Below are 25,791 nucleotides of genomic sequence, written 5' to 3' on the forward strand. Positions count from 1 at the left end.
TGATTTTCTTATTTTGTTGTGTATAATCTACCTCTCCTATTAAAATGTAAGTTCTATGAGAGCAGAAATTTGCCTTATTGCCCACTGTATTTCCTAATGCCTAGAACAGCGCCTGGTGCATGGGAGACATTCCATAAATATTTATTGATTGCACGTATATCTTGCTTTTGTTTACTTCTGTTTTCAGGACTGAGACCAGATGGTCTAGATGCTGCAGTCCAACTGAGAAATGCATGGTGCTCTCTCTGCTGTCATTTGCTGCAAAACAGCCCTTAGCTGCTATCTTCTATGGAACATCTGGTTCAATAGCAGATTCCTAATGCCAGCTTTAGATAAGGGCTTAATAGTGAGAAAGAAATTCCTTGTCTTTCACCTGAGAAGCTGCTAGGGTATGAAAGATACCACAGCTTAGGGCTTTGGTGACTGACCAGGCAACAATGTGTTTGATTTTTAGGCAAAAATGCCTACCTCTAATCAATCTAAGCAAATGTTTTCACCTTCAAAATAGTGACCTCAGAGGCTGAAACTTTTCCTAACTGTACTGCCAAGGCTTCAGAAAGTTGTGGAAATCCTTCTAGAGTTAACATCCTGTGCCTCAACTCACATGTAGCAAACTCTGAATTGGCATCCAACTTCAAGTGCTCACTCTATGTAAGGTAGGGATGTATTATCATTTACATTTTGCAAGTGGGGAAAATGAGTCTCAAAGAAGTTAAAGGATTTGATCTGGATCTGATGACCTTGATCAAGACCTACTCTCATTCGTGAGTGCCTTCAAGTGTTTGAAAGTGTGTCCAGTTTTCAGAAACCACTGAATGTCACTTAAATCTAAGTAAAGCAAATTAAGTAGATTCTTAAGGCTGACTAATATCATTTCCAATTAGTAAATCCCTTGAAGATCTAGAAGGGGCCTCAGAAATTATACCAGCCGAAGATAAAGCTTTAGAAAATCACATATGTACTCAAGATGCCACTCTTTGTTTTTTTTTCTTTTAGGCAGATCCATTTCATGCTAGACAGAAACCTATCCCCACCTCAGCAACACACATGTGGCACACAGAGGGGATAGAACCAAGGCCCAGCTATTCAAATCTCTGTCTCTTCTGCTGAAACAGCTTAAAGATATCAACTGGCTGTGTTCACAGTTCACAATCGCAAAAATGTGGAATAAATCCAAGTGTCCATCAATTCATGAGTAGACTAATAAGATGTGGTATGTATACATGCACACACACTCACACACACCGTGGAGTTCTATTCAGCCATTAAAAAAGGGCATTAATTCCTTTTGTATCAATCTTGATGAAACTGGAGACCATTCTCCTTAGCGGAGTATAGCAAGAAGGGAAAGACGTGCCAAACACCACATGCGCTCACTATTAAATTGGCACTAACTGAACAGCACTCATGGGCACAGATAGAAGTAAAACTGAAAACAAGTGGGACAAGGGAGGGGAAGGAGCAGAGGGGTGGTGTACCCAGTGTGTACAGTGTACAGTGTCTGGTGATGGGCACATTTGTTTCTTTGTCTCAAGCAATGCAAACATCCCCCATGTAACCTCAACATTTGTACCCCTGTCATATTCTGAAAAAATAAATAAATAAATAAACCGGTTATGTTAGCATATTTCAAGGGAGAAGATTCTTCTATTTTTACATGCATGAAAAACAAAGGAGGAGAGGAAGAATCTCTATGCTTTAGAAAATCCTATCAGTCCATTAGAAAACATCCTAGATAATTACTATATCAGAGGTACATAAGGACCTGCAGAGGCCATTCATTTTCCCTGGTGGCTATTATGCCGTGGAGAGTTGGCATCTGCACCATTCATAACTGTAGTACACAGATTGGCACAGGGTAGAGCCCCACAGCATGCTATTTCAGGTAGTCCAGATGTCTTGAAGGGAGGCTGTCTCTCACCAAGTAAACACAATGCCTATTTTCCCTTCACTTTCCCTGTTGAATAACTAGCTATTTGGTATCTGGAATAATTCTTGATTAATAGGCTAGTCCTTTTAAAAGGAACATCTCAACTATGCTCCAAAGGAAGCAGCTTTTCCAAACACATTCTCCCAAAGTATTGTTTTATCCCCTTTTCCCAATTATGAGGTGGTCTTGGGCTGCCAGATGTTGACTCAGAGGTGAGGGACTGAGTCTGGTGGCCACTGTCTTGGGGAAGGTAGCAAGGGAGAAGGGGAAAAATGACTAGACCAGTGTTTTTCAACCTTTTTCTTTTATCTTGTAGCACACTTGAACCTACAGTTAAACTTGGGAGGTACACTGACATTATGTTGATCAAAAGGAAGAGTACAAAAAGGAATATACTTTCCTTTGAACTTCTTTCGAAAATAATGAATAATCCTTAACATTTTTCACGGCACACCTTAGCTCTTCTCATGGCACACCAGTTGAAAATCACTGGACTAGACATGGGAGAGGCCTTCGTTACCATCATTAGGAATCCAAAGGAGGATAAAAGATACTGGGGAAGGAGGAGGACAAATGTCAGCCATGAAGTCACAGAGGAATCAGTACTCATGGGGATGCTTGTCCAGCTTTGCTTTGGCTATAAACACGATGGATATCAAATTTATCCATTCAACAAGTGTTTATGAAGGTCCTTGTACATTCAGGAAACTGTTCTAGGTATTTGGGATCCATCAGTGAAAAACAAAAATAAAAGGAAGATCCCAGCCCGTGGGGAGCTTTCATTCCAGCAAAGGATTCAGACAAGAAACACTAAAGATAAGAATAAATTATATAGAGTGCTAGTGCATTAACAACAGTTAATAGGGACTCGGAGTCCAGGGCCTGAGAGCCCTACAATTGTAAATAGGCCTTTCAGAGGTATCATTTTTGGAAGTGGTATTTGTGCATAGACTTTGACAGGGGGAAAGAGCTGGTCATGCAGAGGTCTGAAGGAAGCACATTGGAGGCTGAGGGAACAACTATGCAAAGAGCCTGCAGTGCGGAAGATACCTGCAGTGTTGCTGAGCCCACCCAGTGTGCACTTTCTTAAGTGAGTTGGGTGGGGGAAGAAATGGGGGCCGGGAGGTGCACAGGAATAGATTAGGTCAGGCCGTCTTGGTCATGGTAGGAATGGGACTCTAGCTTGAAAGAGAACGGAGACTTTTTGCAGAGTTTGAATCAGACAAGTAACCTTATCTGACTCACGTTAAAAAAAAAATCCCTTTGTCTGGTACATTGAGAATAGATTATGGCACAAAATGAAAAGATTTCTCTTTTTTAAACATGTTGCCTTATATGACAGGGTTGCTATGAGACTCAAATGCAAAAATGCCTTAAAAATCATAAAGCACAATGCAAACCCAAACTACAATTATTTCACACAAAGAATAGGGGGTTCAAAACCAAGGTCCCTCTTGCCTCCCCTGGTCCATGGGTAGTAGCCATGTTTGTTCAATTAAGCTACTCTGTCTCTAGAAGCTAAAAGAAAATTGATTCTGTTTATTCAAAAAATGTAATTTTATGTTTGAGTTTTAAATCATTTAGATTTTGCAGATGGCTACTTTATGTTTAGTTTTGGAAAGAAATGTGTGTGTGTGTGTGTGTGTGTGTGTTTTTTTAACATGTTAGTACTAGGCATGAATACTGAACACTTTAAATATAACAACAGATCAGGATTAGGGGAGAAGTGTGGGAACTTTAAACCTATTTCCTTTTCCTTAGTCCCCTCGGAGAGCTAGACTGGAGCACTGGCTAAATCCTCCAACCTTTCGGGGGTGATGTCTGTTCTTTGCGGTGGCCCTGCTACCAGGTGAACGCTGCTGGGTGAGAGAGCACACACTTTGTGTGGCCAGCTGACCTTCACAGAGTCGGGGGGAAAATTTTAAAGGATTTTGGAGAAGAGGCCTTGAGACTCCAGGAGAAAGAAGAAAAGGGGGCTCAAAGAAGCCCAAGCCTCCCAGGAGATAGAACTGAGTTAATGAACGAGGGTGATTATCCAAGGTAATTATGTAAAAGAGAAGACTAGGAGTTCTAAATGGCTGCAACTTGGAGTTTACTCTGCCTAAGGTGAGCGTTTATGTTCCTGTGTTTTTGTTTCTCTGGCAAGATTTTGTTTTTATTTTTTCTTTGCCTTCTTCACTGCTGCTCAGTTGCCAAAGCAGCTCTCTCTGCCTGCCGGTCCCCATTCTCATCCCATCTCTTCTCTTGGCTTCCCCGCCAGGTTCAAATTCGCCTCGGCGCCACTGGCTCCTGGGACCCTCCGCTCCAGTCCCCTCTGGGAAGGAGCGGCTGTGCGGTCCCCCAGTCTGCCTCCCCCCATTCTCGCCTAGATGCTGCTGTCCAGAGACACACCTTCCCAACCAGCCAGTCACGTTTCACCCCAGTGGTGTGGAGAAGCAGGGGCAACTCTGCGCTCTCCAAATGAGCCCGCTGCGCTGGGCATCTCCCTTCCCTTCCCCTAAACGAGCCAGTCTCAGTCATCCCTGCTCCTTCCCCATCCTAGGTTTGTTTACAGAACCAACCAGGGCTTTGGGCAACCTGCAGTGGCTGGGCTCTCCTTCGGTTTGGGGAGGGAGGGGATAGCGTTCATGGTCTTCCAGTGTGCAGTAGGCTGTTAGACCCGATCTTTCCGATCTGGAGGCACAGATCCGGAGGCACAAGCGACGGGTGACAGGAAAGTGCCTCCTCCCCCCCTCCCCGTGGGTGGGGGTGGGGAGAGGAGCAGGGACTCTGCTTGGGGAAGGCGGCTGGGAGGCAGCTGCAGTGCTGCAAGGGGTGCGTGCGCGTGTGCCCGCCGCCTCCCCACTCCGTCTGCGCTCAGTGCTCGGGGCACAGGGGCCGGAGGGTCGGAGCCGGAGCAGCGCCCGTGGCCCAGGCCTCGCTTCCCGTGGGCACCCGGCTGCCCTGGGTCCAGAGTGCACGGGTGGGGTGCAAGACCCGGGCTGTGCTCCCGCTCCTACTGCTTAAGCCCTGCCTGTCTCCCTTTCCATTGAGTTTTGCTGCCGAGGGTGCCCATCAATGGTCCTGCTCAGGGATGCACACGCAGCTCTCGGCCGGAGGGGGGTAGCAGCCGCCACCTCCAGGTGCAGGCTCTGCTGCTGCTGCCACCCGCTGTCACTGCCACTCGAGCCCCAGGCGCGCTGAGGTTCTGGCCATGGGGCTGCAGTTGCTGGCGTGAGAAGGGGCGACAGAATTGCCGCTCTCAGGGTCCCCCGCTGCCTGCATGGATGTCTTCAGCTTTGTGAAGATTGCAAAGCTCTCAAGGTAGGGGCTGCTTGGGTTCTATTGGCACCCAGGGCTGCTGCCGTGGGCAACTTGGTACCTTATTTGGGGGGAGGTTGGGGAAAAGCAAAAGCTGGAGAGAGCAGCGGTGCGTAAGATGGGAGCAAGGTGGCTGGGGGCTGCCTCATTCAACTTTATTTCTCACTGGCTTGTGGGGTTTATGTATCCACGGGTGTAGACCACACGGAAGGAGTAGACACACACCCTCACGAACGCACCAATATTCATGACAATTTGTTTTCCCTAAGGAAAAACTCCAGTGGTGCTTGGGGTCAAGTGTATAATTCAGAACTAAGAGAGGATGGTTGTAATTGTTATCGCTAGGGAAAGCCAAAAGTGCTTAGAACTTGGATGCACGCTTCCTCCCCCTCACCCCACCATGAATTAGACCTCCACACCCCTGGCAACTCAGCTTCTAGGTTGACCCAGGTGTTCTCAGCTGTGACCTAGTTGGTGAAGTCATGGGCATTAAAAAGGAAGAATTCTTAGGGTAACTATATACATTCTTAAGCCTTGAAAGATTTAGATATTTGCTTCCAAGTAGCTGTTAAAACTAAAAATCGTCAGTTCAGGCAGACTCCTTGGGCAGTGCTGATAGAGGAGGCCCATTTCTACTTTTGGACCACCTAGGTGTTACCTGGTCGGAGCATTGCCGATTCTTCTGCCTGCTTAAGCTTCCAAAGTCTTCTTTGAACCCAGGAAGTAAGGTCTGTGCCTTTTGCAGTGTGTCATTAACTAGGAAGAGCCAGAGAGGAGAGGTTTTAGAACACCATGCCCAATCTTCTGCCCCTGGAGCTCTGGACCTATGAGGTGGACAGTTGGATTTTTCCAGGATGCAGCTGATAGACTCACTTGCAGTATGGAGAGGATAATTCTAGGTTTTCTTTCAGTCCTTAGTGTCAGAGTAAGATGTGTTGATTGCATCAGGCAAGGATGAGTAGCCTGAAGCAGAAATGTATGTCGACTTTGCTTTGCTAAACATTTGGGCCACTTCAGAAATGGTCCGTTTGGACGTTGTCATCCTCTCCAACATCCACAGGTCTTTGTTTATTCTTCCTGCCCGTCTCCACCTCCTCTCACGACTCACATGGGCTATTCTTCATGTCACAAGCAGATTTCCCCAGGGAAAGGGACCAGTGTAACTTAGAACTAGTCTGCGCAGACCAGAAATATACAATCAGTGAGTAAATATCTCTGTTTTAGAGCAGACTACAAAGAGGTGTTGCCCTGCAGGTCGGAAGACTGATGTGTTAAGTAGTAGATAATTGCAATGTGGCAGAATGTTTGCTTTCATACTGTTCTCATAGAGGGCCATGACTTGACACCACTATTCTATTAACTTCCTGCCTGCTTCTGCCTATGGCTAGTTTATAAACAGCTGTCAAATAATGAACCATGGTTGGGAAACAGCTGTGGATGACTTTAGAGGTTGCATGGTGCCCTCTGTGTGATGGATAGAGACATTGCTAAAGGGAAAGAGAACTTCGACCAACAGCATAGCTTCAAGTAACCAAGATAGTTTCAGCAGCCTCAAACGTTAAAGCCAAAAGGATTAACAAAATATCTGGAGCCTCAATTTAGTCCTTAAACTTTGGAGCTTTGGAGATAACAGTGCTATGTGTCAGTGAAAAGATGCTTTAGACTCATTTCACTAAATTCTGGGATGCCTACGTGATATTCACACCCCAAGCCAGGATGTGGGGGGATTTGTATCTTATTTTAAACATAGTTTAAAATTTAGTAAATGAGTGTGATTTTCACTTTCTATCCTTAATGTGATCCAATAGAGTGTTTATTCTAAAGAGAGAAGGTGCACATATTCTGAGCTGATGTGTCGATTAAGAAATCTCCTATCCAAAGAAGTTCTTCTTTTTCCTCAGTGTGAGCACGGGGGATGGTCCCCGGGTTCTTTTAGCTGGTCATCAGAAGGCAAACACGTGTTTGTAGCTGTTTGTTTTTGCCCTTGCAGGAAGAAATGTGTTTTAAACACTGTTACAGAAATCAAGTTCTTTTCTCAAAGGTGAAGTATAAAAGTGCTTACACTGCAGGATTTCCCTGATTTCAGAATGGATAATCTTCCTAAAGGATTTAGCTTTGATCAGCGTCGTTGCTTGAGTGCTTAAAATTCTCTTGGTTTAGAGGCAAGGACACACAGTTACCCCAGGTCTTTGCTTTGCCTTTGGTTTTACAAACTTGAGTTTCCAAATGTTAATTCAGAAAGCATTTGCTGTAACTGATATTTGCTAAATGTCCTATCTGTGAGTAGACAGTGGTAATGACAGAGAATTCCAAGAGAATATTAATCCACACTGGAATTAATAAATTTTATTTTTTGACTTTTCAAAGTTCTTACATTTAACCAGTTGTTCCCAGAATCAGTGTCCTGGGAATCATGTGAAAAATCAGACTTCAAATTGTCCCTCTAGAAACCAGTACTCTCATATGATCATCATTTAAAAAAAGCTGCCAAGTGTTGGAATAGCTGGCACCATAGTTGGGACCCTTTATATCATCTATTTGAGTTATGACCCTCAATTGCATCCATCACGGGTGGCACACTGTGTCATGGTTCTATCCGGAGATGTTTTTTCCTATTCTTCTAATTTTCTGCTTATTAAACTGCTTGATAGTTTACATGCAGTTTTACTTCACCGTTTCCTTGGTAACAGTTCTATATCATTTTCCATCCTTGTAGATGAGAGCATTACAGATGATTGCTTTATAAACCAGTAATAGTATAAAAGCAAGCATATATTTTTATTGTTACTGTTCTTTGTATTGACTATTTCATTCGTAAAGCAGATACACTTTTCCAAATGTTTATAGAAGAATACAGTCCAGTAGAAAAACATATGATTATGTCCCCTGTGCCTGAGGGAGGCGATTTGAAACCCAAAACTCATAGGGGTGTTATTAAACTGAGCAATGTATCCATGGATTGAGTGCTTGACTTCAATTTTTTTTCCTTTAAGCAAGATAGCAGACTTTGAGGTAATGATTGAGTACCAATTGTTGATATAAAGATTATTACTTACAGTAGTAGATAAATTTAGGGTATGCTTTATTTTGCATTTTCTGATAGTTGCATAGCTTATTTTGTGGCATAAGAAGTGATTAATATCTGCCATAGCAAAGTATGCTAATTTCATTACTAGCATTTTATATTTGAGGAAAAACAAAACAAAAGTCTTTATAGTTTTCTTACATTTTAATGTAAAATCTATTTAGATATTACTAAACTTCTGTTCCTTACCTCTACCTTATTCAGAATTAAATATTTCTCAGGGAAAAGGAGAAGTTAAAAAAGAAACGTAAAGGGTCAGAGTTTTCCCATATCTACTATTTTTACTGAATAATTGAATTAATATTGCTGATAATCATGAGCTCTGGAGGCTAGCAATGAAAAACCCCCAAAGACTGGATTCGAATTTTATTAAAAATGCTACTTGCTCATCTTCTGAGTCCTTTCTGAGTTCTGCTGAGTTTTATGGCTGTCAGGAGGTGAAATGATGAACAGTTTCATAACAGAACTAGATTCCTGTTTTAGTAATATTTAACTCTACTTTCCCAAGGGTTGGTAGTTTGCAGCTGTGCAAGTCTTCTAGTCTCTGGCAGTTGTGGGAAGAAGGCACTGGTTCAGACTTCGTACCGTTTTCAGCCTCTCTCTGTCTCTCTCTTTCTCCCCCCGCCCCTCTCTCATTCTCCGGGGCAAGTGAATTTCACCTTCTTACTATCAGAATTTGGTACAGACTGTCAGCTGCAATGAAACTCACTCGTACTTGCAATGCATGACCTGGAAATTCTCACTTTCTGTTTATGGCCCTTCCAGCTGTTCATTTTCTCCCTTTACACACATGAGCACTGTTCAACTTTATTACTTTATTATTCCACTTGGGCTTTACTGGGGAAGTTTAGCTGTGAGGGAATATATATTACTGGTGCACTAGAAATGTATCTTTAAGGAATGGGTTTGAAACCAGTGACTTCAGGCTTGGTGCAATAAGAAAAATTGAGGCCATTTTTCTTGAGTTTGTTGAAAGACACAGTCCTGAAATTTGCCACCCTTACCATCAAATGATCTTGAGCCATGAAAGCTAATCATAGCAAGAAATGAAAATCATGAATAGATTTAACCAGGGGTTGGCAAGCTATGGCCTATGGGCCAAATCTGGCCGTACAGTTTGTAAGCTAAGAATGGTTTCTTTATTCTTAAATGGTTCAAAAAAATCAGAAGATGAATAATATGAAATTATAATTTTTAGTATCCATTAATAAAGTTTTATTGGAGCACACCCATGCTCATTCATTTATGTACTGTCTACAGCCCTATTTGCTCAACAATAGCTAAGTTGCATTGATGCCACAAAAAACTTATGGTATGCAGAGCCTAAAATATTTCCTGTCCAGCTCTTTGTAGAAAAAGTTTACTGACTCTTGAGTTAAACAGAGCCTTTTCTTATTTTCTTTATCATTATCAGCACACGTGTAGGCACATGTATACCCAAATACACACATCCAATTGAGCATATTTTGTGCTCAAATTCACTAATTCACCTTCCCAATTAATATAGATCTTATCTTTAGAGAAACTTCTGATCTTAAATTATTTATTTAACTATTGGAAACCTACCATTAGAAGTAAACATAATTGTCCTACTAGTATTTTTTGCACTTGGGAAAATCATGCGTGCTTATTCTTTGGTCACTAACTTTACTTGTTTGCAGGTCGGAGCATGGAGAGTTACTTGTTAGGGTCATACCTGCCTACCATAGGGCTTTAAACTTCTAGTTCAACATTGATGGAGAAAGAATGTGCAGTACTACTTGGAAAGCTTCAACCAATGTGTGCTGGTGAACTGATAATCAAGTCAACGGGAGAATGCCTAGTATTTCCTTACAGTATACTTGAGCCATCTGGTCCTAATTGTTAATGACCTTCACTAATCTGTTTCCAAATGGAAAGAAAACTAGATAAGTGGATTTAGTTGTAGGCAGAGGAATGGAGGTAGGCTGTATCAATTTGGAGTTGAGTTTAAGCTAACTTTCTTATGATTTGACTGAGCACATTGTAATGTAAAACTGTGGACTACTTTTAGTTTTTTACAGGAAAAAAATATCAAAAGTATGCTGCCTTTCCTCTGAGTAATTTAGGTCATTATGTGCTTAAGCTCTGAAAATTATCTTGAAGAAATCTGAGCCTTAGTTTTAGATAACAAAGTTAGCATTCCCATTTTTTCCTGGCAAAGAGATGAGAAGGGTTTCCTGCATGAACTATTATTTCAGAAATATATTTTTAAGTATGGTTTACAGCATTTGGCACATGATGAATACTCTATACTAAATAATTAGTGAGTGAAATCATAAACAATTCATTCTAATACTTGTTGAAAACAAATTGTCTTATTTGTTTAGCTGAACAATTACCATGATCGGTACCTTTTGAATGTAGAGGAGTATACATGTTAAAAATAAATAGCTTGCTCTTGGACTCAGTCTCAGAGAACAAATTTTTATTTCTGTTGACTTTCCAAGCATATTGTTTGTGATCACTGACGTTTAAAAAGTCATCAACTCCTACTTCTAAGAAATCTATGTTTTCTTGCTATAAACTCAACAAGCAAAGTTATGATGATATTAAAACGGGTTTTTACAGATGTACATTTTTATTTTTGGAAATCCTCTTTGGTAGGAAAACAATAATTTTTATGAAAGAAGCATTTCTATAGTTTAAAACTGAAAAGTAATTTCTCCATAGTTAACAACTTACTGTAGGGTTTTAATTTTTATTATTTTTTTAGTATGTTGCATAAGTTTAGTGAGATTTGCCTAATTGAAAATAAGAACATGATGATTATCTGACAAAAATGAGCTTATAAAAGGTGAACAGTCATAAAATTATTAAAATTTTCCCAGTCAAAGTAGGTGTGAGCAAATTTATCTGTTAATTGGCGTGCTTACTGGACTGGTCAGGGACTGGTTGTGGGGACCATTGTGTTGATTCTATATTGGATCACCCACCTGACCATGGTGATTTTACAATGGTTTCTCTAAGTGGAGTCCTGAGTGTTTATCGTATATGAAATTCACAGGTATGACTGAGGTCAGCAATCTGAACCCCAGGACTGGAGCCATTAGCAGTGATTGGTATACAATGGGTAGATCCTAGAATTTCTTTTGGCCCAAGTCCCAAACATGCTCAACTGAATTGTGCCTCAGGAATATGGCCCCTCTATAGCATAGGGCCTGGACTGGCAAAATATAGCCTACCTGATTTGTTTATTTATTTATTTTTATTTCTCTAATTTTTTTTCTTCATTAAATCATAACTGTGTACACTGATGCATTTATGGGCTTCAGTGTACTGATTTGATATATAATGTGAAATGCTTACATCGACCTGATTAACACATCCATCACTTTGCTTACTTAATTGTTGTGGAAAGACAGTGATACTCTTTTGTTAATAGTTTTGAAATGTACCATTGCATTATGCACATTAGGTGAGGTCCCATCAAATTTTACTCATTTTATAATAGCTTTACTGCCTGTTTTTGTAAATGAAGGTTTTTTGGGATGTGGTTATGCCCATTTGTTTCTGTATCATCTGTAGCTGCTCTTGAGAGAGTCGAATCATCATAGCAGAGACCACATACAAACATATGTTCCTGTTCTTCCCTGTCCTCTTGCCCCGTACTTCAATTCTCCTTTGGATCTGGAGCCATGACCTGGACATCAGCATGCTTTACTGAGAGGGAGAAAAGTGGATATGACTGGGTGGAATCAGCCTGCCAGTCCCCTCTCCAGGGATCTTGCACTATCAGGATTCACTATTCCGCTTGTAGGTTAATTTGGAAGCTTTCTAAAGTGCACGTGGGATCCTCTCTGCCTCCTCTGTCTACTTGGTTTTGAGGGTGAAATCCACATTTTTTATCTTCCCTCTTTCAGGTTTGGCCCCCGTTTCCTGTGTTTCCTTTGGGTACAATATTTCTGGACCCTTGTTATTTCTCCTTCTCAGCCTTAACTTCCTATTCAACACCAAACATACATGTGTATGTGTACAAACACATGTCTACCTCTAACCATGTTGAACTTCTTAAGAAGTCTCTAAAAGTTGCCACATCTCTGAGCCTTTCCATAGACTCTTCATTTTGTCTAGAATAATCTTCAGTTTGCCTGATTTTCACCTTGAAAACTGTTATTTGAATTTATGTCTCAGGTTTTTGTTTTGGGGGGTTTTTTTTTGAGACGCACTCTCACTACGTAGCCCTTGGTACAGTGCTGTAGCATCACAGCTCACAGCAACCTCAAACTCTTGAGCTTAAGCGATTCTCTTGCTTCAGCTTCCCAAGTAGCTGGGTCTACAGGCACCTGCTATAATGCTAGCTATTTTGTTGTTGTTGCAGTTGTCATTGTTGATTAGCTGGCCTGGGCCGGGTTCAAACCCACCACCCTCAATGCATGTGGCTGGCACCATAACTACTGTGCTAAGGGCACCGAGCCTATGTCTCAATTTTTAATCTGGGTTTGTTTCATGTTGGCTTCTTTAACCTCTCAATCCTGAGTTAAATAACTTGACCAGTATCATTCATTAGTTAAAATAATTTAACTGTTCTAACAGATTAACCCCTCAATTTTTAGTGACTCATTTCTTGCTTGTATGATGCACCAAGCAGATGTTCCTGATGGAGTAGAAGAGTTTTGCTAGTATACACTGTCATTCAGAGAACCTGGAAAACAGAGGCCCTCTCATCTTCAATGTGACAGCCAAAGTACTGACAGATAAGGGGAAATAAATGGTGAAAAGTTAAGTGGAAGATTTTAAAGGTCCATGCCCAGAATTATATTAATAGTACATCAGTCTGCCCTCATTTTATTAACCAGAACTCTGGCTGTGTCTGTGAGGGAGGCTGGGAAGTTTAGTGTAGCTTTACCCTGCACTTGCTGGACATCTTGTGCCCTACCCTTTTCATAACATTTATCCATTATGTAGTAGATTGCACTTTGATTCCAGTTTTTAAGCATTCCCTGAATCCAAGCCTTTTCTATGTGACATTAAAGCTCTACCTGCTACAGAGTGGAGTGACTTCCCTGCCACATTGCTATTGGGTTTGGTCAAGTGACTTGCTTTGGTCAATGGAACAGGGATAGGAGTCATAGAGTATTGGTTTGGTAGAAAAATGCCTTTGAGGCATTGCACTTTCCTTTATTGCTTCTAACATTGCTGTGTGAAGAACTGCTTGGTTTAGCTTGTTGATCCCAGAAGGTAGATTGAGATGGAGTACCACCATCCTGCAAACGTATGAGCTTGAAAACAGTTGTTTATTGTTGTATACACTGTGTTAAGGAGCATTATTGTGGCAATGGTTGACTGGTAGAGATTGTGTTATAACTGAGTCCAGTTTTGCATTGTGTCTTGTTTAGCAACTCTCAAAGGGCAAAACCCCTTTGTTTTAAACCTCTTTAGTTCATAGTAGATACAGTCCTATTTTGTTTTATTGCACTTCACTTTATCATGCTTTGTAGACCTTGTATTTTTCACAAACTGAAGATTTGTGACAATCTACCGTCTAGCAAGTCTATGGGTGCCATTTTTCCAGCAGCATGTGCTTACTTTGTGTCTCTGCATTACATTTTTGTAATTCTCAAAACATTTCAAACTTTGAAGTTATTATATACATTATGGTGATCTGTGATCAGTGATCTTTGATATTACTAATGTGATTATGTGGGGCAACACAAACCATATCCATATAAGGCAGTGAACTTAATCAATGTTGTGTGTGTTCTGACTGCTCCCTCACTCATTCCCCTTCCTGTCTCCCTTTTTCTTGGGGGGGGGGTGTCTCTCTATTACCTGAGACACAACAATATTGAAATAAGATCAATAAATAACCCCACAATGGCCTCTATGTATTCAAGCAAAAGGAAGAGTCACATGTCTCTTACTTTAAATCAAAGCTAGAAATGACTAAGCTTAGTGAAGAAGGGATGCCAGAAGCTGAGACCTGCTGAGAACTGGGCCTCTGACATCAAGCAGTTAGCCAAGTTGTGAATTCAAAGGAAAAGTTCTTAAAGGAAATTAAAATTGCTGCTCTAGTGAACACATGGATGATAAGAAAGTGAAGCAACCTTATTGCTGATATGGAGAAAGTTTTAGCGGGCTGGTTAGAAGATCAAACCAACTGTATAACAATGCCTTAAGCAAAAGCCTAATCCAAAGCAAGGCCCCAACTTTCTTCCATTCTATAAAGGCTGAGAGAGGTAAGAGAGCTACAGAAAAACAGAAGCTAGTAGAGGCTTGGTCATTAGGTTTAAGGAAAGAAGCTATCTATCTCTATAGCATAAAAGTGCAAAGTGAAGTAGCTGATACAAGTTATATAGAAGACCTAGCTAAGATAATTGATTAAGGTGGCTATACTAAACAACAGATTTTCAGTGTAGATAAAAAAGCCTTCTACTGGAAAAAGATGTCATTTAGGACTTTATTAGATACTAAAAGTCAAGTCACTGCCTGGCTTCAAAGGTTCAGAAGGCATGTTGACTATTTTATTATGGGCTAATGCAGCTACCCTGCTTCCTCAAAAATAAGACATCCTCTGAAAATAAGACCTACTTACAGGAAAGATAAGACGTCCCCTGAAAATAAGACCTAGCGCACCTTTGGGAACACACCTTAAAATAAGACACTGTCTTATTTTCGGGGAAACAGGGTAGTGACTTGAAGTTGAAGCCAATGTTTATTGACCATTCCAAAAGTCGTAGGGCCTTTAAGAATTATGCAAAATATACTCTGCTATGCTCTATAAATGGAACAACAAAGCCTAGGTGGAATTTGCTTTACGGTATGGTACTGAATATTTTAAGCCCACTATTGAGACTTACTGCTCAGAAAAAAAAAGATTCCTTTCAAAATATTACTGCTCATTGACTACTACCTGGTAACTCAAAAGCTCTGATGGAGATGTAAAGGAGATGATTATTGTTTTCATGCCTTCTAACACAGCATCCATTCTGTAGCCCGTGGAACAAGGAATAATTTTGACTTTAAGGTCATATTATTTAAGAAATTTGGCCTGTGTGAAAGTAGTGAATTATCTTAATTGTTCACATTCAGTTGTAGATCAATTTCTTTATTCTACTCTTTCCTCTTCCTTCTCACTATTACACTTGATTTGTCTTTAGAAAACAAAAATAACTATACTTTGTAAGGCCATAGCTGCCATACTTTATAAGCATTATCTTATATAGTGATTCCTTTGATATATCTGGGCAAAGTAACTTGTAGTCCTGTTGAAAAGGACTTACCATGCTGATGGTAATAATCAACATTGTTAAAATGTCTATACTTCCCAAAGCAATCTACCTATTCAATGCCATTCCTGTCAAAATACCAACATCGTACTTTCAAGATTTGGAAAAAATGATTCTGCGTTTTGTATGGAACCGGAAAAAACCCTGTGTAGCTAAGGCAGTTCTTAGTAATAAAAATAAAGCTGGGGACATCAGCACACCAGATTTTAGTCTGTACTACAAAGCCATAGTGGTCAAGACAGCATGGTACTGGCACAAAAACAGAGACATAGACACTTGGAATCGAATTGAAAACCAAGAAATGAAACTAACATCTTACAACCACCTAATCTTCGATAAACCAAACAAGAACATACCTTGGGGGAAAGACTCCCTATTCAATAAATGGTGTTGGGAGAACTGGATGTCTACATGTAAAAGACTGAAACTGGACCCATACCTTTTCCCCACTCACAAAAATTGATTCAAAATGGATAAAGGACTTAAATTGAAGGCATGAAACAATAAAAATCCTCCAAGAAAGCATAAGAAAAACACTGGAAGATATTGGCCTGGGGAAAGACTTCATGAAGAAGACTGCCATGGCAATTGCAACAACAACAAAAATAAACAAATGGGACTTCATTAAACTGAAAAGCTTCTGTACAGCTAAGGACACAATAACCAAAGCAAAGAGACAACCTACACAATGGGAAAGGATATTTGCATATTTTCAATCAGACAAAAGCTTGATAACTAGGATCTATAGAGAACTCAATCCACATGAAAAAAGCCAAACAATCCCTTATATTAATGGGCAAGAGACATGAATAGAACCTTCTCTAAAGATGACAGACGAATGGCTAACAGACACATGAAAAAATGTTCATCATCTCTATATATTAGAGAAATGCAAATCAAAACAACCCTGAGATATCATCTAACCCCAGTGAGAATGGCCCACATCACAAAATCTCAAAACTGCAGATGCTGGCGTGGATGTGGAGAGAAGGGAACACTTTTACACTGCTGGTGTGACTGCAAACTAGTACAACCTTTCTGGAAGGAAGTATGGAGAAACCTCAAAGCACTCAAGCTAGACCTCCCATTTGATCCTGCAATCCTATTACTGAGCATCTACCCAGAAGGAAAGAAATCCTTTTATCCTAAGGACACTTGTACTAGACTGTTTATTGCAGCTCAATTTACAATCACCAAAATGTGGAAACAGCCTAAATGCCCACCAACCCAGGAATGGATTAACAAGCTGTGGTATATGTATACCATGGAATACTATTCAGCTATTAAAAAAAATGGAAACTTTACATCCTTCATATTAACCTGGATGGAAGTGGAAGACATTATTCTTAGTAAAGCATCACAAGAATGGAGAAGCATGAATCCTATGTACTCAATTTTGATATGAGGACAATTAATGACAATTAAGGTTATGGGGGGGAGGAAAAGCAGAAAGAGGGAAGGAGGGAGGAGGGTGGGGCCTTAGTGTGTGTCACACTTTATGGGGGCAAGACATGATTGCAAGAGGGACTTTACCTAACAATTGCAATCAGTGTAACCTGGCTTATTGTACCCTCAATGATTCTCCAACAATAAAAAAAAAAGAAAATATTTCAGATTGTATATGAAAGCAGCACATTGTACCCCTTGATTGTACTAATGTACACAGCTATGATTTAATTAAAAAAAAAAAAAGAAGGATGGACTAGGCTCTGGCATCAATGCATAGTGTCCCCATGCTGAGTACTTCAAAAGTGACCATAGCGATATTCAGCAGTGAGGTATGTAGCAATTTTTCTAGGATGAGTTTGAGAAATTAATTGCCCAACCATGTAGGTACACTTCTTTTCAAAACAGAAGACTCAGAGGGATGGGGAGGGATTCCCCTTGCTGAAGACTATAGAATCAGCTTCTCAGAGCTGAAGCTGCTGGCAGTTAAGCCCCAATCTTCCCCCTCCACATTTCAATAATTATATCAGAAAAGTATCTGGCAACAGAGAAGAAAATTAAAATTAAATATTGTAATTGTGCTCTTTAATTTTGAAAATTTCATAGCAAAATATTCTGGGGTTGACCTGAGAGTTAGTGTTTTCTAACTCTCAGGTCAACCCCAGAATTTTAAAACTTGTCCTTATAAATTAAACCATAGTTTAGAATGCGCCAGCCCTGTCCATGGAGAGAGGTTCAGGTCGCCGAGCTCCGGCCAGAGGCACCGGGGCGGCGAAGATGTCGGCTTCCTTAGTCCAGGCCACTGTCTGGGCTGTGAGCAAGCGGAAGCTGCAGCCCACCCGGGCCACCCTCACCCTGACAGTTCAGCAGTGAACAAGATAAAACAACTTCTTAAAGACAAGCCTGAACACGTAGGCGTGAGAGTCGGTGTCTGAACCAGAGGGTGTAATGGCCTTTCTTACACTCTAGAATATACAAAAAAAAGGAGATTCTGATGAAGAAGTTGCTCAAGATGGAGTGAGAGTATTCATTGAAAAGAAAGCACAGCTAGGAATAGAAATGGACTATGTGGAAGACAAATTATCCAGTGAGTTTGTGTTTAATAACCCAAACATCAAAGGAACTTGTGGCTGTGGGGAAAGCTTTACTATCTGAAACCTCAGGACTCCTTTGGCTATGAGCTCCAGCAACACTCATGGATGCGTTGGGGCTTACCGAAGAAATCATGTGATTGTCACCTGCTTAATGTGTGGCTCCCTTGTAAGGAAAATAAAGTGATGCATTTTGAAAAAAATATATATATTCGTGATTCATGGGAGGACGTCAAATAAGCAGTATTAATAGGAGTTTGAAAGAAATAGAGTCTAGCTTTCATTAATTACTTTGAGGGTTTCAAGACCTCAGTGGAGGAAGTAACTAGATACCGTAGAAATAGCAAGCAAACTAGAATTAGAAGTGGAGCCTGGAGGTAGGATTGAATAGCTGCGATCCTGTAACAAAACTTGAATGGATGAGAGTTGCTTCTTATATTTATTTATTTATTTTTTATTAAATCATAGCTGTGTACATTAATGCAATCATGGGGTACCATACACTGGTTTTATAGACTGTTTGACACATTTTCATCACACTGGTTAACATAGCCTTCCTGGCATTTTCTTAGTTATTGTGTTAAGACATTTACATTCTACATTTACTAAGTTTCACATGTTAACCCTTGTAAGATGCACTGCAGGTGTAATCCCACCAATCACCCTCCGTCCGCCCACGAGAGTTGCTTCTTATGGACAAAGAGAGTGATTTCTTCAGATGGAATCTACTCCTGGTGAAGATACTCTGAACATTTTTGAAATAACAACAGTGGATTTAGACTATAAAATACACTTTGTTGACAAAACAGTAGCAAGGTTTGAGAGGCTTGACTCCGATTTGGAAAGAAGTTCTGCTGTGGGTAAAATGCTATCAAACAGCATCACATTTTGCAGAGAAATCTTTCATGAAAGGAAGAGTCAATGGATGTGACATACTTCATTGTTGTCTGATTTATAAGAAATTGCTACAGCTATCCCAGCCTTCAGCAACCACCACACTGATCAGTTCGCAGCCATCTGCATTGAGGCAATTCTCTCCACTAGTAAAAAGATTAAGATTCGCTGAAGGCTCAGGGGATCATTAGCATGTTTTAGCAATGAAGTATTTTAAATTAAGGTATGTACATTTTTTTAGACATAATATATTGCATACTTAATAGACTACAGTGTAGTATGAACTTAACTTTTTTTTATATACTCACTGGGAAACCAAAAAACTTGTGTGACTTGCTTTATTGCAATTTCACTTTATTGCAGTGGTCTGGAACCAAACAATATTTCCAAAGTATGCATGTTGTAAGTATCTGGTGAATTATGAATGAATCAGAGTAGAACCAACTGCATTCTACTTGATGCTAAATATTGATTATCCCAGATATGACTGCTTCTGTACTTCAATGAATTGGATGACTCCTGATTTTTAGGTTCTGCTATCAGTGCTTGTTTAGTGTAGCCATTTTACACTTGGCAGGGAAATGCTGCCTGCCCCTACAGCTTGGGACCCAGCCTCACATCCCCATATCCTCTCATTTTCATGTTGGTTTTCTTCCCTTCCTCTGGTCTGGAGAATCCTGATCTTGGATTATATACCTTGTATCTCTACTGCCAGAAAAGAATTGTAGATAATGCTTATAAAATACTTAAAGATTTGATAATGAGAGTTGTATATACTTAAATGTGATGTTAAAGAACCTATTATTAGGGTCTTTTGCATATAACACATTGGGAAAGTGAGACCTCAAAAGTGAAATAGTCACTATGGGAAATGAAAGACATTGCTAAAATACGTGTATTTGACTTAAAGTTAATTATCTTATTGCTCTTGTAAAATATCACTCTGAAGGAGAAAATTTTAAGAAATGGACCTATGAGAACTTTGCTTAGAAGTTAACATGAAATATATCAACAGGAGCGAGAAACTGAAGGAAATGCTTTATGCAGTGATATAGAAAAATCGCTGAATATATTTACTGTTGTGTGAAAACCATTTTTTCGTAGTGTTTGCAAAGAAATGACTGGAAAAATATTCCAAAAACTAATGACAGTACTTAACTTGGTAAAGCAAAGCATTGGTGCAGTGGGTGATTTGTGATGGGTCTCCATGTCCCCATCTATACTTTACATTTTTATTTTATTTTGATTTTGAACCCTAGTAATACATTACTCATTAATAAATTTCAAAAATGCTAATAGGATACACACATAAATTCAAGAGTCCAAACAATACCAACAGGTTCTTCATATGTTTTTCTGATTATAAAAGTAAGATACAGTTATTGTAAAGAGTTTTGAAAATACAGTATAAAAGAAAGATATAAATACTTGAAATTCTGCCAACCTATTATATCAATTATCCCTCTATTCTCTTTAAGGTTTGTATCTATTTTACATAGTTAATATTAAGACACAGTGCTGTATCTAAGTTTTAATGAAATATTATTTCCCATATCATGAAACATTCTTTATGAATATAAAATGAACAGCTACACATACAGCAATTTACTTAACAATTTCCTACTTTATTAACATTTAGATTGTTTTGCTTTGGATAATAATGTGATAAATATCTTTATAGCCAAGTCCTTGGATTTCATGAGCAGATTTTTTTTTTATGACATTAGTAATAACATACTGAGCATTTCAAAATTCATAGAAGACAGAAGGTAGTTTGAGATGCCATTAAAATGATATTTAAATTTTATGCTAAAATTGTGGGCATTCCAGGTCCCTAAAGGTATTAAAGTTGACAAGCAGCATTTGTCATAGAAGTTAACCTACTGACAAGACTTGAAGTAGTTGGTGATGGGAAAAAAGTTGATTAATGGCAGTTGGAACTTCAGGTGGACTTGAGCAAGTTGGATCTTTGTTTCCTTATTTGTAAAATGGGAACATTATGTGATATTCTCTCTAAATTTAATTCTGTTTCAAGTATTCTATCTTTTTACCCTGGAATGAACAGATTCAAAGAAATTCATCTATGAGAACTTGAAGTAGCATGAACACTGTGTAGCTGTAAATACAAAGAACAAGGGCACATTCTATGCAATGATATAGAATGGTTTGCAAAATGTATTATTAAGTGAAAGCAGTAAGGTGTATAACAGCAAATATGCATATATTTACATAAAAATACTGAAAGGATACATAGTAAACTAGTATGAGTGTAATTAGAATTGGGAGTGTATAGGGAGAAAGAAATCTAAGTAAAAGAAAATAGGTAAATGTGATCTCCCAAAATGTTGAAAAATCCACTCTGGATGAAAATATGAACTGCTAACTCAGTTCTAACCTATAATTTCTTAGTTTACTCTATTTCAAATGAATAAAATGGAGGAGATGGTTTAATATATTAAGGCTATCTATCAAAAAAGTGTGATAGAAATTTTAGACCTATAAAATGTTAATGATAATTTTTATTGGCAAATTAAGATAAAGCTGGAAGATCATATCATTATAAGAATGAACTCTTTTGTATAGAGTTGAATACCCTGAAGCAAAATAGCTTCATTTTAAATATCTAGCTAAGCTCTTCTTTGAAGGGATTATATATAGAAAATCTTTTTGTTCCCTACCCCCAACGAGGAAAGTTTATGCATATTTTAAATTTTATTAATTTTTGACAACCGTCTTAAAAGTCTTATCATCTGGTAATCTGCTATTCACCAAAGGGGCCAACTTGGGGTTTTTTGGAGAACCACAGTCTGGGGATGCATTGATGGATGTTTCCTTTAGGACTGTAATTTGATTATGCTGCCATTAGTTCATAATTTGGCTTTCCGGTTGAGATCATGTTGACAGGCTGAAGAATAGAGTGCTATTTAACTAAGTTGATGAAACACATAGAGGAGGCAATAAAGCGTCTAATCCTTCTCCACTGGTTAATCCTTTACTTTATCTCCCTTTTGTGCTGATGTGGCCACGTAAACTCTGTAAACTTCCATTTATCAAGAACATAGTGATGTGTTAAATAGGCTGTTATAGGTACACATGTTAACATTTTTTAAAACATCATCTGAACACAAGAAGATAACAAATTCAAATTTCAGTATCCACAAATAAAGTTTTTATGGAACATAGCCAAGACCATTCATTTGGGTGTTGGCTGTGGCTAAAAGAGCAGAGTTGAGTATTAGCTTCAAAGACCATGTGGCCCACAAAACCTGAACTGTCGGCCCCATTGCAGTAAGTTTGCTGCCCCTAGACCTAGGTCCTATCTCATCAAACATTAAACATTATCAAGTGGTTCTTGTTAGGAAGGGAAGATATAGATTTAGATATAAAATATCTAGATATTTTATATGTAGATATAGATTTAGATATAAAAATATTTTTACCTTTCTGGGTTTTGATGTTATGCATAAATAGAATTTTAGATGATGTTACTTTGCACTTATATATTTTTCTCTGTATAACTGTTTCTACTATGAAAGGTTTTTTTCTCTCTCCAAATAGACTTTAAACATCTTGAATAGGAATCGTGTTTTAAATGTTTATATTTTCCTGCCATGCTTGTTTTCTTTCCCACAACGTGATGTAATAACCCACACATGTTATGTACCAAAGGATTAAAAGCAAAATGCAGAGAAACTGGTTCCCCCATGTCTACTGGTTGCTTTGATGAGAAAGGTGGTTGGTTTGAAGGGAAGTGTGAAAACCACACTGGAAAAGCAGAGAGATGAAACAGAAGAGGGTGTGGACCCCAGCCCCACCCTCTGAAGCTATCCAGCTGCTATCTGCTTCCTTAGGAATGGATGTTAACACCGTACTACAGTGCAGGTGTGGGTAGTTTATTTAGAGATACCTATGCATAGTAGAACATGTGTACCCTAAATAGCTACTATGTTTTAATGTGAAAAATATCATCCTAATATGCTTTCATATTTTGAGTTTATCAGTTAGGGTATTTTAGCTGTAAGAAAAGGGGAGTGCTTGACTAACAGTGGCTTAAACAAAATATTCTTAAAGGTAGATGGTTCCTGGAATGGGATTTAGTAACTGGGCAGGTCAACAAGGATCCACACCTTGGATCACCTCGTGGATGTCAAAGCTATGGGTTGCCATAGCTCCAGGCATCATGTTATCATATGACTAGGTTTAGTGGCAGGAAGCAGTGGGTGGCCAGAGAACTGTGATCAGTCTCTTTGTGTGGTTCTTTCTTTACATCATGGAGGACCATCTTTTTTGAATCCAGTTAACCAACCCAACCAACTAACCAACCGACTGACCAACCAACAAACCATCTTTTTCAGAAATAGGTGAGGGTTTTCCTTTAGTCTCATTGACTAAAATGTAGTCCCGTGATCACACCTAACAAAGGGCAATGGGACGCTCATTTCTGGTTCACCTTTCCAGAGACCCAAACTCTCAAAATCAGTGTTCTGGTAGCATGGAAAAAGAAAGGAAAAGGAGTTTAAAAAAAAAGCAATTAACATGCTCTTTCTCTTTAACAGTTTCCCTTTTATTCAGAGATGTTCTTGGAGAACAACAACAAGGCTATTGATTGCAGAAAAAACACATCCATCTCAATGTCATACTCATTTTCTGGTAGAAATACATTGTTGTTATTGCTTTATGGCCAAATTGAATGTGTATTCATTAGGATGCTATCAGCAGCAAGTAACAGAGAACATAACAAAAAATTGCTTAAAGATGAGGACAATTTATTATCTCACATAAAAAATCTAGAGGTAGAGCCATTTGGGGGTTGGTTAACTGGATTTACAGTTTCTAGGTATTGACATCTTTTTGATATGTCATTTCGGCATAGTGACCACACCTCTTATGGTTTTAGAATGGCTGAAATAGTTCCAGGTATCATATCTTCACACAGACACACACTCAAAACCACAAGTGAGGAGAAGGGAGCAGGGTATGTTATTTCCATGCCTCTTTTTTGAGAGTGTGAAAAATTTTCCCATAAACCTCATGGCAGAATTTTTTCATCATGCATTGTCCAGAATTGTCACCATATTTCTTGTCTTCCTAACTCTACCTGGTGAGAGGAATTGCCATGACTGGCTTAGACTTGAAGAGATCAGCAAATTGTGATCTGTGGAACATTTCCAGCCCATCACTTTTTTTTAAAATTTGTTTTTTTTTAAATGTTTACCATTATTCTATTTTTTAAGTTCAATATACAAATACCCACTGTATACTATTAACAATTAGAAAATTAAAGTTAACATGACAACACAAAATATGAAATACGTAGAAATAATTCTTCAGAAATATATAGTATTTCTACATAGAGAACTTCTTTTTATTGAAAATATAAAAAGACACGTCTGTATATATTGCAAAATTTTTATTAACGATTTTTTTGTTTAGGTATTCCTTCCATTATAACTCAAGTTATATACAAACACTACTTGTTTTTGTAAATAAAGTTTTATTAGAATACAGCCATGACCATTCATTTACATATAGCTGCTTTTGCAATAAAATTACTGAGGTAAGTAGTTGCCACAGAGACAATGAGGTCCACAAAGCGTAAACTATTTACTATCTGGTCCTTTACAGAAAAAGTTTGTCAACCTCTGCTTTAGAGTCCTAGTGATTCTCAACTGGGGTGCAGATGTTGGGAAGCTGTTTATAATGATGGGGTGACGGTCTTATGGCCACATAGTAGGAAAGGATAAGGGATTCAAAGCATCCTAAGATGAATAAAACAGTCCTATATAATGAGGAGTTGACCCATCAAAAATAGCAGTGGTCCCTCACAATGACAAACACTAGCTTATATTAATTAAAAGTCCATTTCTAGTGCATTAGATGGCCTCAGCTCCCCCTATCCATATTCGACTATTAGCCTAGAACATGGCCATTTGATCCTTTTGCAAAATTGAAACTCTGGTGAAAAAGAGGAGGAGAGTAAACGGCTGTTCATTGAGCAACTGGGAGTGTTGGCTTTATAGAGCAGAGAGCATTTGCTAAATTGATATTCAGAAAGGAATGGTTACATGTGTACCTGATAATTAGGGACTGACTCATCATCTGATGACAGTGGTTGCCCTGATTGGGAACAGCTCATAATGCTGGAGTTTTATGTGACTGGGAAATGTGCTTCCCATGTTCCATATACTGCAGAATTTGGGTTTACAAGAACTGAACAGGTCTTTTCTTTCATAGTTTTCTGTAATGAACAAATTATCTCCAGCAAACATGTATTAATCACGTGATTGAAAGTTTTAAAAGACCATAAACAAGGGCCAAGTGTGGTAGTTCACACCTGTAATCCCAGTACTTTGAGAGGCAAAGATGGGAGGATTGCTTGAGGCCAGGAGTTCAAGACCAGCCTGAGCCACATAGTGAGACGCCATTGCTACAAAAAATAAAAAAATGAGCTAGGTGTGGTGGTACACATCTGTGGTTCCAGCTACTTAGGAGTCTGAGGCAGGAAGATCACTTAAGCCCAGGAGGTTGAGGTAGCAGTGAGCTATGACCATGCCACTGCCCTCATCCCCAGTCAACAAAGCAAGACCAAGACCCTGTTTCCAAAAATCAAATAAATAAAAATAAAAGATTATAAACAAGTAATTAAAAATACTTTCCTTGGAATTTATGATAAAACTATTTAAATTTTAAGACAACTTTGTTGTTTGGGTCTCATATTGAAAAGAAATGTACAATCATGTATTTCTTCTCCTAAGCATTTTCTCATTGATTGAATAAGGTGCAATAGTTCATGATAAA

At 39.0% G+C, this 25,791-nt stretch overlaps 1 protein-coding gene across 1 annotated transcript in view; it reads left to right on the forward strand.

Moving 5' to 3' along the window:
- The first annotated feature begins 4,895 nt into the window (after window positions 1-4,895).
- The window catches only part of FRMPD4 (FERM and PDZ domain containing 4), a 597,878-nt gene continuing 576,982 nt past the window's right edge, over window positions 4,896-25,791 (forward strand). The window contains exon 1 of the mRNA XM_053580630.1: window positions 4,896-5,233. Within this exon, the coding sequence (XP_053436605.1) occupies window positions 5,193-5,233 (41 nt within the window). The 5' untranslated portion in view covers window positions 4,896-5,192. The remainder of the gene's footprint in view (window positions 5,234-25,791) is intronic.

The sequence above is a fragment of the Nycticebus coucang genome, chromosome X (assembly GCF_027406575.1).
Source record: "Nycticebus coucang isolate mNycCou1 chromosome X, mNycCou1.pri, whole genome shotgun sequence".
Lineage (NCBI taxonomy): Eukaryota > Metazoa > Chordata > Mammalia > Primates > Lorisidae > Nycticebus > Nycticebus coucang.